The following is a 15,218-nucleotide window of genomic DNA, read 5'->3' as shown; positions in this document are numbered from 1 at the left end:
TTTTCATGGTGAAAAGCTCTTTTGACAAAAAAGCGCTTCAGCATGTTCCAACTGGAGATATAGATACATATGTATGTCATTTTGCTCGGGCTGCTCAAACAGTCGCAATAGCCGCGTGAGCAAAGCACTGAGCTTCGAGTCCACGGGCTGTGAATTTTTTTTCTTTTTATAATAGTAATTATTTTTTACTCAATTTATTTTATTTTTAAATATATTTTTTATTTTCTTTTTTAATATTTTTTTATTTAATTTTTTTGTTTTTTTTTATATTTTATTATTTTTATTTTTATAATTCATATTTTTTTCTTTTTTTTAATAAATTTTTTTTGTTTTCAATTTATTCTTTTTCTTTTTAATTAATTTTTTCCCTTTTAATTTATTTGTTTCCTTTTCAATTTATTTTTTACCTTTTTATTTTTTGTTTTTTAATTTAGTTGTTCCTTTTTTTAATTTATTTGTTGCCTTTTAGGTAATTTTTTTTTTCAATTTATATTTTTTCTGTTTTAATTTCGTTTTTTTTTTCTTTTTTGATTTAATGTTTACATTTCATTGTTTCAAAAAGATTTTCTTTTTTTAATTTCATTTAATTTTGAAATTTTATTGTTTTAATATGTTTTTTCTAATTTGATTTCGTTTTTGCAAGTTACCTATTTTTTTTTAATTGTTAGTTTTTATTGTTTCAAAAAGAAAAATTTATATTTTTTATTTAATTTAATATTTAACAGAAACTTATTTTATTTTTTTATGTAATTTTATTCATTTTATTTATGTAATTTTATTTAATTTTATCTGGTTTTCTTTTAATTTTAAGTTTTTATTATTTTAGAAATAAAAATATATACATATTTATTTAATTTCACTCAATTCTTAGATAACTTATTGCTAAATAGAAGACAAACAGAATACCGCTAAGATCTCCTTGTTAGAAGATCTTAGAATTAATCTTTCGAAAGACAGAAAAGAGCTCTGAAGAAAATTCCCAGAATTAACAATTGCCTTTTATCTTTCTAGAGATTGCGGACGACGTTGACGGCGACGATCTAGAGGAACGGTGCCAAATGTGCCAGCTTCCGCAGGCTCAGCCTTCGAAAGCATTAGCAATAAGATCTCTTATGGAACGGATTGTGTGAGAGCCTAACGTCCCTTAACAACCTCGAGTTTTTTGATTCTGGAAGAAGAAATGTACATTTACGAAATATGTATTTGGCCTCAAAATTACCGCAATATAACTCAGTGACGACGACAAAAGCATATAAAAAATACCTACGAGTACATTTTTTCAACAGATGGAGCAGTAAACTTTTTGATCTACAGCGCTTTGCACTTGATTTGCAGAAGTTTGTACGAGTTTATGTTAATGTTGGCATATGTTTGCCTGAAAGTATGTATGTACATACATATGTACATATGTTTATAATAATTACAGTACAAATAGTATGTATGAATATACATATTTATTGTTTATTTGTGAACATTTATGTTTAAGGTGAACAAGTTCGGTCAAGGAATTGTTCTTTTATTAATGCGTTTTTACATACATACATATACAAATGTATGTATATTAGGGCGGTCTAAAATAAGTAAAGTCAATTTTTTTAATTTTGAAATCCAAATATATTTAGAGATCGCACAAAGCGTTTAAAGTTTTCCACGTATTTTATATGGGGAAAAAACAACATTTCGTAGAAATGGTATGGAATTCTTGAAAATCAATATTTTTCGATCGGAAAACTCTGGTTGTCTTCAGGAGACTCCCAATAATAATGCCCAATTGTTTATTTAACTATTTTTAATAATAACGATTTTTTATTTATCCCCTCATTGAATTTTCTGGGGGTTTCGGCGGACCTATAAAATATAGTTACCACGAAAAAATGGTTCATAGTTTATTGGCAGTCTCCTGAAGAGAAGCAAGAGCTTTCCGATCGAAAAATATCGATTTTCAAAACTGCTATACCATTTCTACGAATAGTGCTTGTTCCCCCATATAAAATACATGGACAACTTTGACCGCTTTGAGCGCAAAATAAGAAAATCGGGGTCAAAGCATAAAAATTCCGACTTTACTTTTTCTCATGCATTTTATTTGGACCACCCTAATGTATGCACATAGCTATGTATGCCTTGGTTGATTTTACAACATAAATGTTCGTCTCTTTGGCGTGTAGAATTTAACGAGAACAACCTCCAAAACCACCAACCAGCATCCTCATTGCCTTTGAGTGCCACTTTTTTTTTTATGGTGCACAACTAGCTCAGCCGAGTAGAAGCCATTCACCTTTTAGTAGTTTCTACAATACACACATACATATGTACATATGTGCATACATAGGCACTATGTGATTAAAGTGTATGTTTGCATGTACATATGTATGTATGTATAAATCATAGCATTCACTACGCATACCGTTGCTATATGTATGGCTGGTCATTTGGCTTAGCTTATGCTGACTAACTAGCTATCTGTATGTATGTATGTTCTGCGAATATGCACATACCAACTATACTCTCGTTCATAGTTACACCCATGGCCAAAATAATAGAAACGCTACAGTTTGACATGTTTTGACTATACATATTTCTATTGTTCTTTAATTTTTTATAAAAGTTCATAAGCATCTTTCGTCTGAAACGCATATTGTGATACATATTTCAATTACCTACTTAGTTCCTTTAATTCAGGTTAACTTGAGTTTTTAACAGGTGGCAACGCTTCTACATGTAGTTTTGAAATTAAACCTTTTCAAAGCCATTTCGATTGATATCCTTATTGGAATAATTCATTTAACTTACAAAATGAATTCCATTTTTTAACAGTTGGCAACTATATCCAAATACCTCAAAAATATTCAAACTGTTCCCCCATATTTCATGGACACTCATATTTTAACATTTCGTATAACTTGTGTACAATTTAATTAGATTCGACTTTTCATATAGGCGGTAACCCAATTCAAAATATGTAATAAGTATAAAATTTCTCCTCGCCGAGACAAACCATTTAACACCCATATTTTAATATTTTACTAAACTTGTGTGTAACTTAATAAAATTCGAGTGTTCAAAGAGGTGGTATGCTATGTAAAAAAGCATAAATAGCTATGCACCTTTTCCCGTCGAGACGATCCGGCTGATATCCTTATTTTAATATTACTTATAACTTCTGTATATTTTAATTAATTTCAACCTTTCGAAAAGTGGCAATCCTCTTCCAAATACAAATAGCTATGAACCTTCTCCTTGCCGAGACGAACCATCTGACACCCATATTTTAATACATCTTTCATATAACGTGTGTATAATTGAATAAAATTCGAATTTTCAAACAGATGGCAACGCTATTCAAAATATAGCTATGAAACTTTAAATCCAAATTTCTAATTTTTCGCAAAAATAAGAAAAATTCAACAAAGCTTCCTCAAGAAGTTCAAACTTTTTAATCACAATTTTTTGTAAAAGTTTTGGTGTGGTAGTATAATAAAATGTAAGTTTGGACGCTTCTACAAAATTGATAAATTTTTATTTACTAACAGAGTCACGCATTTTCTTCCATACAACGAAAAGTTCGCTGTTTCGAAAAAAACCTTGTTGAATTTTTACAATTTTTGCACAACGTTTGAAAATTTGATTTATATAGGTTTTATTTGTAAAAAGTTAATTAACATTAAAAAACAAAAGAAAAATTAAAAAATTATCAAAATGTCGCGCTTCTATTATTTTGGCCATTGGTGTATACCTAACGTATGTACTTGGGTGCTATTGCTGCTGCTGCTGCTGCTGCTGCTGCCTCGCTGGGCCATTCACGTTTCGCGTACAATTTGCCACTTTGCGTTCGCAACATAAAACTAGGAAACTGGTTTGGTTGCTTGCTGCTCCAGTCCAGATTGTTAAATAAATTCATGCTGCGGCGCGCCAGCTCGTAATGAAGTAATTTCAAGCACTACAGCACTCCTTTCCCGACACTTCAACGACCGCCCCCGCCTTTCGACGACGGTAGCATTGAGGCCATAAACATTTTCCAATCACTTGCAAACACACTCACAATTCTCTGCAATTTTATGTTGCTCAGAATGGAAATTGAAAATTGTTTTGTTTGTGCATTAATCTTTTTGTGGCCTTAAATAAATTACCTTTAGGCAGTGATCTTTTGTGGTTTTCTATAATTTGTTTATTTATTTGAGAATGAAAAAATTCAAGTAAACTCATCATTTTATTATTCAGCCTTGCTGCTATGTTGACCGACTGACGGAATGCTGAGCTTATGTCTCGTAAATTTTTTTAATTACTTGTAGTATTTACTTGAACTCATTTGTTTTTAGTTTGGTTGTTGTTATTGTTGTGCGTTGTAAATCGATTTAGTTTTGCTTGGCATGATTTTTTTTTACCTGAACCATTTTTTATTGAAATGGTGCAATCGAGCAATCGCTCTTTTCAAAATTCTTTAAAAATATTAAAGGTCGCTAGAGGGTTAATATGTTCTAGGGGATATTTATAGCAAAATTTCAGATAGTGGCTGCTCAGATGAAATCTCTATGGGAGGAATGCGAAAATGTGCAAGAAATAGAGCAGCAGATAGTTCCCCCTAAAATATGAAATATTTGTGTTTGCTTACTTTCTGAGGCATTTAGGTTTGCAATGGGAAGAACTCGTCGGTAACCCCCCGTTTTAGTAAACCCATAGCGTTAGCTGCATTAAATAAGACTTTATTTCTATTAGGAAAAAACTTTTGAAGTTGGTCGTGCCGATAAACGAATCCAAGCCATCCCCTTAATAATATCATTTAAAGTTTGAGACTCAGCATGTAACTAAGACTCGGAAAAGTTTTTTATAAATTTTATATCGTCTGACAGGTAAAAAGGCTCTACAGAAGATTCCACCTCGACAGTTGGGTCTTTGGCGAAGAGATATCTTGCCATTCCCGCCTCTTCAGCAAGTTGAGACTTTTCTTTGACTTCAAATATATAATGTACCATGTCTTCTTGGAACCAAAATACGTGCATGTATTCCAACTTCACCAAAATTACATAAAGGGTCCGGCTTACAGGGTCAAGAATTCAGCGTTCATTTCTAATAAGTAGATAATATAAGAGAGAAGCATTTTGAAAGCTAAAGCAAACTACTAAGGAACACAAAAGGTAGAAGCAAAGTCAACCATTTTATGGAAAGCTTCTGAAAATGGCTTCCATCAATGTCATACATACACAATTAGTATCTACTTGTAATATTCGCCTTGTTCTGAATTTTAATTATATCTATACTTGTTATAAAAGCAGTGCCAAATAACACTTTTACAGTCGTAAAATAATTGCTACTACCTTTAGATGTGGATATATTTATTATAATTTTTCACCACATGGTATGGAATATCATTAGTCTTTGTTTTTTTTTTCGCCGAACGTAGGAGTCTTTAAAATTTTCGGTAAGATTTTTTTTTTAAATACTTCTACGGAAATAGTCAAAAAACTTTCTTAGCAAGAGTTTAATGATATTTGGTGGCATTGGGGTGGAAAAAAACAAATTGTCTTCTCGAGACAAGAACAACGATACATCATACTTATGATCCGACTGTAAATAACGAAAATGACCCTAGGGTTCGACTAAAACATTTTTTTCCAGTTGCCTTGCAAAAATTCTGCAGACTCAGGAATGCACGGCGAACTTTTTTTGTTTGCTTGTGCTTTTTGTAAAACTTGCTGATAGAGGGTATTGAATTTATGTAAGCCCTCGATATCTGCATAAATAATAAGTTAATAAACGAAACGTGTGTGCATCGCTCACGTGTTCAATAAAAAGTGTTTGCACCTGGTGAGACGCTAAATAGTATGCTTTAAGTTCACATCTAAGTATGTATGTATGTATGTAAATTGCAATGCTCGTAAAATGTCAAAATCTCAGCATTGTATCCGTACCTGTTTTTACTTTTCGTCACCACTGTTGATATTGTTTTACAAATAGGTATATCTGTATATTGTTTTCACCTTTTTCACAAATAATTCGTTGACATTTCAGTCGAAATCGGTAGATCATTCACTTGACAAAACTTGTAAACATGTAAAAGCATGCACTTCGTCGCTTATGCATATGCAAGCAATCGAAAGTGTGTAGGTGTGCGAAATTCGAGTGATAAACCTGCACATATGTATGTATGCACCTGCACTCACGAAAGTGAACAACCTTAGTTCACCGTTCACCATTTAGCAAGCTCATTATCGCTTTGTATTCTTAACGTCTTATCAACGGCGGAGGAGTCATTTTGGTTTTACGCTCAGTCATTGTCATCGTTATTAATTTTATTTCAATTTACATTCCAAGATAATTTCCCAGTGGAAAAATGGCGAATGCATTAGCTTCCTCCATCAAGAAAAGACTAACGACACCGCTTGTACGAAAAGATGCATTGCAATGTAGGCGAGCGGGTATTGTATAGCCGAAGCTTTTGAGCCACAACATTCGAGTTAAACGAATTGTTGCATTCCACAGCGGTCGTGGATATGGTGTGTCGTTTTGAAGTTTGAATTTTTTGCACTTGTATCTCAACAGCATTTCCGGCTGGGTACTGCCAAAGCGAAGAACAGCTGATTTCGTAATACATATCACACATTCAATGGAAAGCGCCTAAAAGCACATCCATGGTTGACTCTGATTTTCTTTCAAAATTTGCAAAGCAAAGCAGCATTAGGTGATGTTTTCACGCACAATTGGTATTATGTGATTCGTGCAGTATGCAGTATACTGCTAGACTGCATTGTATTCTTTGCAAGATACATTCGTTATTCGATTTTCTATTATAAGAAGCACCGAATTATGAAAATTTAAATGTATTTAGAACATCACTCAATTGAATTTTCACTTTGATCGAATCACTTTGGAGAGGTGCCGGAAAGGTCTTAATTATGCTATATTTTAGGAACAAAGCTACATATATGGGATTGTTTTCATAAAACCATGGAGCTAAATACCCAAATCCCTAAGTGGACCCGAAAATCACGACATAGTTTCGAGAATCCCGAAGTAGCCCAGAAAATTACGAAATAGTTTCGAGAACCCCGAAAAAGTCCCGAAAAGCCCTAAGTAGTCCTGAAAATCACGAAATGGTCCCGAGATTACCGAAAACCCTGAGATAACGGGTGATTTTTTAAGAGCTTGATAACTTTTTTTTAAAAAAAAACGCATAAAATTTGCAAAATCTCATCGGTTCTTTATTTGAAACGTTAGATTGGTCCATGACATTTACTTTTTGAAGATAATTTCATTTAAATGTTGACCGCGGCTGCGTCTTAGGTGGTCCATTCGGAAAGTCCAATTTTGGGCAACTTTTTCGAGCATTTCGGCCGGAATAGCCCGAATTTCTTCGGAAATGTTGTCTTCCAAAGCTGGAATAGTTGCTGGCTTATTTCTGTAGACTTTAGACTTGACGTAGCCCCACAAAAAATAGTCTAAAGGCGTCAAATCGCATGATCTTGGTGGCCAACTTACCGGTCCATTTCTTGAGATGAATTGTTCTCCGAAGTTTTCCCTCAAAATGGCCATAGAATCGCGAGCTGTGTGGCATGTAGCGCCATCTTGTTGAAACCACATGTCAACCAAGTTCAGTTCTTCCATTTTTGGCAACAAAAAGTTTGTTAGCATCGAACGATAGCGATCGCCATTCACCGTAACGTTGCGTCCAACAGCATCTTTGAAAAAATACGGTCCAATGATTCCACCAGCGTACAAACCACACCAAACAGTGCATTTTTCGGGATGCATGGGCAGTTCTTGAACGGCTTCTGGTTGCTCTTCACTCCAAATGCGGCAATTTTGCTTATTTACGAAGCCATTCAACCAGAAATGAGCCTCATCGCTGAACAAAATTTGTGCGCGAAACACATTTCGAACCGAACACTGATTTTGGTAATAAAATTCAATGATTTGCAAGCGTTGCTCGTTAGTAAGTCTATTCATGATGAAATTTCAAAGCATACTGAGCATCTTTCTCTTTGACACCATGTCTGAAATCCCACGTGATCTGTCAAATACTAATGCATGAAAATCCTAACCTCAAAAAAATCTCCCGTTAGTTCCGAAATATCCGAATAGTCTTTCAAATCTCGAGATAGTCTAGTGAATCCTGCAATAGTCTCGAAAATTTGTATTGTACTGTATCCAGTATTTAGAGCAGTCAAAGTCCCTAAATACTTTTGTATGCGGTAGTTAGTGAAACCAAAGTCTCTAACTGCTTTTAAACTTAGTATTTTGTGCCGTGGGAATAAGTTAATACTACGATACTTACATCCAAAATACTACATCGTAGATACAATTTGACCCATCGCTGCTAGCTACATACAGTGGTTCAAACAAGTGACCACGAGTTGATTTTTTTATTTTATTCGTAATGTTTTTCTATCTATTTGTTTATTTTTCTATAAAAATATCGTCCAAGCTTTAACCAAAACTATAAAAATCACAGTTTCAAACTTTAAGCAAAATTAATAAAAATTCAACAAATTTTCATGAAAATTTCAACTTTTTAAAATGAATCTTTAGAACATTTTTGGGCCCTATACAGTTTTGGTCTAAGGAAGTGCAAGTTTCTACCGGCTAAAAAATCGCGGTGATTTTTGAGAATTTTTTCTTTTTTTTCTTTGTTTGGAGCTGCTTTTTCATTTTTTTTTTTATATAACATGTCCAATTCACAAAAACTGGCGTTGATGTTTTGTTGCGCAGTCTGCCGCATTTTATTTCATAAGTAGTTCATGCTTATATGGAAAAAAGTGTAAAAATGCGTCACCAAGAAAAAAATTCTCAAAAATAAACCGGATTTGTAACCATTTGAAACTTGCACTTTGTATGGGCTATAAAACTGTATGCCCAAAAATTTTCAAAAGATTCAAATTTTTACGGTGAAGTTTTGATGAAAATTTGTTGAATTGACTTAAATTTTAAGTTTCAAACTGTGACAATATTTTTATAGAAATCTCACAAAAAATTTACCTCGAAAAACATTATGAATATTATAAAAAATCCAGACGTTATAATCACTGTCTGTATACACAAAAGCCATGGATGGTTTCCATCCCAAAAGCAGGAAAGAGTGATTTAACCCGCCGCAAAACATTTTAGAAACATCTCTTTCCATTTTCCTCCTTTTTAGGCTACCGTAGTATTCCCTTTTTTTTCAAAAACTGTAAATTTCCGGAAAACTATATTTTCGATAAAAAAAAACCTATAACCTTAAAAAACGGAAAAAGTTACATGAAATAAAATAACATAAACCGTTTAAACTATGCTTAACTAAACAAAAGTAGACTTTATAAATTCGAGGATTTTAATAAAATTTTGTTTGAATGAAATTCAGTTTCATTATTTTTCTATGCAAGTGTCATGCAAATGCGGAGAAAGTGCTTCAAACTTCTGGAATACCGCTTTTCGAGAGAGACTTAGGGAAAACTCCATTACAGGAACCAGTAAGATTAGTCAGAAAATCTAGATGATTTACACAGGACAGGTCTGGGGAAATCCTTTGCTGGGGATATTGCGCTGACAGATTTCGATCGAGCTTAACTATAGGTGCCATTCTAACCTAGCATAACTTCGGCTACGTCATTCACAGAACTATTCCATTAAAAAAAAATATATACATATATCTCTATTTTTGTAGGCGACTTTTGCCCGTCCATCATCTACAGTACCTTCAGCGCAGATACCTTGGGACGGTCCTCAAAACAATAATCATCATCGGACAGCCCCAGGATAATTTACACAAAAAATCATTGCGTACAATACCTTTTCTTGTAGCCGTTCATCGGTCTAAGTCCGCTACGGTTATTGATGATTACTGCGCGGTTTCTTTTACGGAAAGAAATCTGTCTTAAAGTTCCTGTAAATAGACGTCCAGTTTACTAATGCATAAAGGTCCTTAACCTTAGCTTACAGTCTGGATCAATGAAGGCATGACTAATATTATTTAAGACCCATAGTGGCCAGAGACCTTGCAGTAATCCTTTCACTGAAAAGAAAGGTTTTAAGGTAAGGTGCACAAAAAAACCAATGCATTGAGGTAGTATTTCCCCCATACTCCCCTTGTTGGCCTGTTTTCTGTCAAAAGAAAAAGAAAGAGTTTTCGAACCGTGATATGAACAGTACGAAATAACATTTGGTGTGCTACCAACCCTAAAGTGGCATTTGCATATTTAATCTAAGCTCTGATGATGAAAACTCCCATATTACGTAAAGGAAAAACGTCATAAAGTCTACACACGCGACCGCGATTTAATTGGCACAGGCATCCGCCTCACCACTGCCATTCCATTTTCTCTAGAAGCGAATTGATTCAAGCTTTTAAAGCTTGACACTTTTTTTTAGCTTTTTAATAAAATAATAGGTCAACAAAATAGCTGCACTTCAGTTATGTAGGCAAAAACTTAGCCATCTGTTTATTTAAGGTAGCCTTTTTAAGCTACTCAACTGATAAGAGTGATCAAATGGGATACATGTAATTTGTAAAGATTAAATAAAGATATATAAAGCAATCTTAAACATGATTTTGGAGGTGTTCACACAGTGATAAAAATACAGCACGTTGCTAAGATAGTTTTATCATTTTATTTATGATTATTCATAATCATCGCAAGAGCTAAAAAAAAAGTATTCATACCAAACAAGATTTTCCGCTCACCAAATAATTTACAGCCAAAATACGAACGGTGTGAACACGCCTATCAATTATTTTGCAAGTAGCCACCACTTTATCAAGTGAAGCTATAAATTGCCGAAAACTCCCAAAAATATATCAGTTTTCGATTAGCATTACAAACGCGCAGTCCCGTAAATTTAAACTTAAATTTGTTATGATTTTATTGCTATTAATAATAACGGCATTTGCACTCGCGCTTCTCTATATAAAATGGACTTACACTTATTGGCAACGCAAAGGCTTCCCTTATTACGCGCCCAAAATCCCCTTTGCCGTGTTAGATGGCGTGCGGAAGCGTGAAGTTTCATTGGGCATGGCCGTTTATGATGTTTATCGCACCACGAAGGACAAAGTAGTTGGTATTTACCTAATGACACGACCGGCTTTGCTTGTGCGCGATGCTCAATTGGCGAGAGATATTTTAGCGAAGGATTTCGAAAGCTTTCACGATCGTGGCATACACGTAGACGATGAAAAAGATCCACAATCGAGAGGTGGAATTTTTTTTCTCAAAGGTCAGGATTGGAAAAATTTAAGGGGTAAACTGGCAGCCTCATTCACCTCAGGCAAGTTGAAAGGCATGTTCGGCATAGTGGAAAATGTGGCAGATAAAATGGTAAACTATTTGAATGAACAGCTGGCGGAAAGCGATGTAAAAGAGTTCGAGATGAAGCATGTAATGGGGACGTGAGTACAAGTGCTTGAAGTGGATGCTTTTTTCATATTTCATATCGACCAAAATAGATTTGTATGTATAAGTATGTATGTTTTGTCTTCTATGATCGAAATCAAGTCAGAAATGTTCGATCGAGTTAAGCAAAAAATTATCATAATTAGCACAAACGGCGTGTTAAAAGATTCTGTACATACAAGAAAAAAAATAAATAATAATAATAAAATCTCTTTTTAGCTATGCCATCGACGTAATTGCCTCGTTGTTTTTTGGTTTGGAAATAAACAGTTTTCTTGAGCCAAATAATGAGATTCTTAACGTTAGCCGGAAAGTCAATGAGCCAACTTTTGGGAGTGTGGTGCGCGGGACGTGTCAATTTTTGTATCCTAGGTAAGCTCATCTTTTCAAAGTTTCTTTCTTTTTATCTGTTGGGCTTCTTTGTTTTATATTTAATTTTTTTTCCTAATTTTATTTTTTATGTATGTATATTTTTTATAGTTTTTTATTGTTATTAATACTTTATTTTTGATTGGTTTACTTCCCTAATAGTTTAATTTAATTTAAATTTAAATTTTAAATTTAATTTTTTTTGTTACACTTTTTTATTCCTCTATTTCATATATTTTTTCCTTTTATCGTTATCTTAGCTTGTACTTAAGTTTTTATATGGCTAATTTTTTATTTTTTTGTTTTATTTTTTATGTATTAAAAATTTCATCTATTTTTTTGTTTATTCAAAGTTGTATTATATTTTTAATTTACTCAAAATTTAATTTTTTTCTTATGTTACGTGTTTTTCTTTTTTTTATTCTTTGATTTTTTATTTATTCCTATTTGTTATTTTATTTTAATTTTATATTTCTTAATATTTGTTTCCTATTTTTTATTTTGATGAATTTTTTTCGGTTTTCTACAAAGTTTCAAACTTGGGTTTATGTACATATGTATATGGGTTTTGTGAGGGAATTTTATTTGAAAAAAATCTTACAGATTGATAAATGCATAAACACAAGTGATAAAGAATATAATTTTGAATTTGGAGTAAAATGATATGTCGCCCCGCATGCTTATTTCTTATATAATTTTATATTTTTACTTTTTTATATAATTTTATTTTACATATTTTTATTTTTTTACAACTTAGTATTTTATTTTTTTATACAAACTAATTTATTTTAATTTTTTAAACAAATTTTTATTTTTTTTTTCATACATATTAATTTTTTATTTATTTTGTATACAACTTCATTTTTTATATAATTTGATTTTTTCATATTTTATATACATACATATGTATGCATATCATTTATTTATTTTTCATTTTATTTTATGTTATTTTTTATTTTATTATATTTTTTATTTTATTCTACTTTTTTATTTTATTCCATTTTTTATTTTCTTAAATTTTTTATTTTATAAAATTTTTTATTTTGGTTTATTTTTTATTTTGTTCTATTTTTAATTTATGTTGTTTTATTTTTTGTTTTAAATTATTTTATTTTTGCTTTAAATTATCTTATTTTTTGCTTTAAATTATCTTATTTTTTGGTTTAAATTATCTTATTTTTTGTTTTAAATAATTTTGTTTTTCACTTTAAATTAGTTTGTTTTTGCTTAAATTTCTTATTTTGTTTAAAGTTATTTTATTATTTGTTTAAAATTATTTTATTTTATAGTATGTATATACTTTTATTTCTTTACTTGAACTTATTATTTTATTTTGTTTAATTTGGTTTTATTTTATTTTGTTTTAATTTTTTAAATCTTTATTTTTCCTTTTCCTAATTTATTTTCTTTGATTTTTATTCTTCTCTGTATTTCCTGTCCTTTTTTTTTAATATCTAAATAATTCTTAAAGTTTTTCTTTTTAACCGACTTCAAAATTGCATTTTTTATGCACTTTTGAAAAATGACTCATCAAATTTCCATTCACAAAAATATAATTTTTTTTTAGTTCAAATCCGTATTTTTACTGGCACTTCAAAATATTTATAAGGGCAGTTCGTGTTTCATATAATATTTTTTGCATTGTATTTCACTTTCAGTCTGGAAAAGCTATTCATACGTATGGGATGGCGCGAAGAGGCGCCCAATATGATGAGGCAGATCGTAAAACGCACCATAAAAATGCGTGAGGAGCAGAATATCTCACGCAAAGATATGCTTCAGCTACTAATGCAACTGCGCAACAAAGGCGAAATTAGCGCAGATGACAATGACTGGTCCGCAAATGCTGGAAATGGTAGGCATTTGGAACGATCGCATTATTTCCATTACCTCAAAAAAATTGTTATTGGAATTTATTTTAGCAGATGCATCAAAACCCATGTCCATTGAAACCATCGCATCGAATTTATTCCTCTTCTATGTAGCCGGTTTTGAGACGACTGCTTCCGGCATTTCTTTCACTGCCTTTGAATTGGCGCAACAGCCAGCTGCTTTGGAAAAAGTGCAGCGTGATGTTAAGCAAGCGTTAGAAAAACATGGCAATAAATTCACATACGAAGCGATACAAGATATGAAATACTTGGAGTTATGTTTGATGGGTTAGCTGAAGCTGTAGTTTTTAAGAAACACTTCGAGTTTTCACCAGTGCTTCATTTCGTTTGTCTTACAGAAACTACACGCAAGTATCCCGGCCTACCGATTCTCAATCGGCAATGCACTCGCGACTATCCTCTACCGGATAGCAACTTGGTGATCAAGGCGGGAACCCCAATTATTATTTCGCTATTTGGTTTGCATCGTGATGCCAACTATTTTCCTGATCCTATGCTTTGGCAGCCAGAACGATTTGTGAATCAAAATTATGATCCTGTTGCTTATATGCCATTCGGTGCGGGTCCCCGGCATTGCATTGGTAATATTATAAAAAAAAATTTAACCGCATATTTTCGAGTTTACTCATATTTTCTTATTTTTCATATTCAAAGCACAACGTTGGGGAAAAGTTATCGTAAAAATCGCTTTAGCGAAACTACTTTTAAATTTCAATATCGAAATGAATCCGGTACGAAAAGAACTCGAAATGGCTAACTTTGGCGTATCACTTTTAGCCAAAGGCGGTATAAATGTGCGTTTGTCGAAGAAGAAAGCAACCGTAGGCGCCTAAATTAGACGTAATTGGTTAAGGATTTTTTATTATTTTAAAATTTATTATTTTTTGTATTATTTAAATAAAATTTAAGTTTTGTGAAATGAGTGTAAGCATCGTTCTATATAAGGCATACAAAATGGAATGGCGGCTAATTGGAATGAGCTGCAATTGATGGAGAAGTTCGTGGAGTTATCGTTTCTCCCACCTAACGTGTTCGTCAAATGGGTTTGCAGCAACGTCTGACAGCGAAGTTAGAATATTTCATCGAGTTAAGGCGTTGAGATGCCATCGGCTAGGCCATCGACTAGTTTCAGTAGTTCATGTGTATGGGTGCCTTAAGGTACATTGAATAGGTAGCAGCAGGGATGCAATTTTGATTTTTTTTTTCCTTTTTCATTTCGCCCATAAATTGTCATTTTTGCTTACATTTCACCCTGCAATGTCAAGTTTTGCTTACCGTTTTCGATATTTTAGATTAAAAAATCATCAACAAAATACACAAAAATGCTACCTGTTTAAAGTAAAGTAAAGTAAAAACACAAAGTTTGGGAGCCCTGAAAAATTCTTTTTTAATGATACCATCACCTGTACATTAGGAATATGACCTTTTTTAATTGAATATACCTATGAGACGCTGAGATATTATTAAAAACCAATAAAAAAAAATTAACCATTTTTTCTAAAGTTATGCATAATTCTAAATTTCATAGTATTCGGGATTTTCAAGTTTATTTTTGATTATGTGCACATCCTAAAAAAACGATCCTAAAATT

General features: G+C 32.4%; 1 protein-coding gene across 2 annotated transcripts; it reads left to right on the top strand.

Annotated features, from left to right (window-relative positions):
* The first annotated feature begins 10,667 nt into the window (after positions 1–10,667).
* Positions 10,668–14,693, top strand: LOC118739833 (probable cytochrome P450 6d5). 2 transcript variants are annotated; one of them, XM_036471338.1, is made up of 6 exons: positions 10,668–11,362; positions 11,586–11,738; positions 13,394–13,590; positions 13,661–13,894; positions 13,966–14,208; positions 14,282–14,693. In XM_036471338.1, exons 1-6 carry the CDS (start codon positions 10,830–10,832, stop codon positions 14,458–14,460), a joined length of 1,539 nt encoding a protein of 512 aa, XP_036327231.1. In that variant the 5' UTR covers positions 10,668–10,829; the 3' UTR covers positions 14,461–14,693. The 2 variants fall into 2 exon arrangements, with proteins under 2 accessions (XP_036327231.1, XP_036327226.1); XM_036471333.1 differs by having other exon boundaries at positions 13,658–13,894.
* Positions 14,694–15,218: the final 525 nt, after the last annotated feature.

The sequence above is a fragment of the Rhagoletis pomonella genome, unplaced genomic scaffold (genome assembly GCF_013731165.1).
Source record: "Rhagoletis pomonella isolate Grant_MI unplaced genomic scaffold, Rhpom_1.0 Rhpom_scaffold_00001, whole genome shotgun sequence".
NCBI classification, from domain to species: Eukaryota; Metazoa; Arthropoda; class Insecta; order Diptera; family Tephritidae; genus Rhagoletis; species Rhagoletis pomonella.
The sequence above is the reverse complement of the archived record's forward strand: the minus strand, read 5'-3'. Positions and strand labels throughout refer to the sequence as shown.

Excerpts from the sequence above, each read along its gene's own strand:
- LOC118739833 (XM_036471333.1), top strand. The coding sequence starts at position 10,830 with ATGATTTTATTGCTATTAATAATAACGGCATTTGCACTCGCGCTTCTC. Across the intron at positions 11,363-11,585 it reads ATGAAGCATGTAATGGGGAC|CTATGCCATCGACGTAATTG; the intron begins GTGAGTACAAGT and ends ATCTCTTTTTAG. Across the intron at positions 11,739-13,393 it reads TGTCAATTTTTGTATCCTAG|TCTGGAAAAGCTATTCATAC; the intron begins GTAAGCTCATCT and ends TTTCACTTTCAG.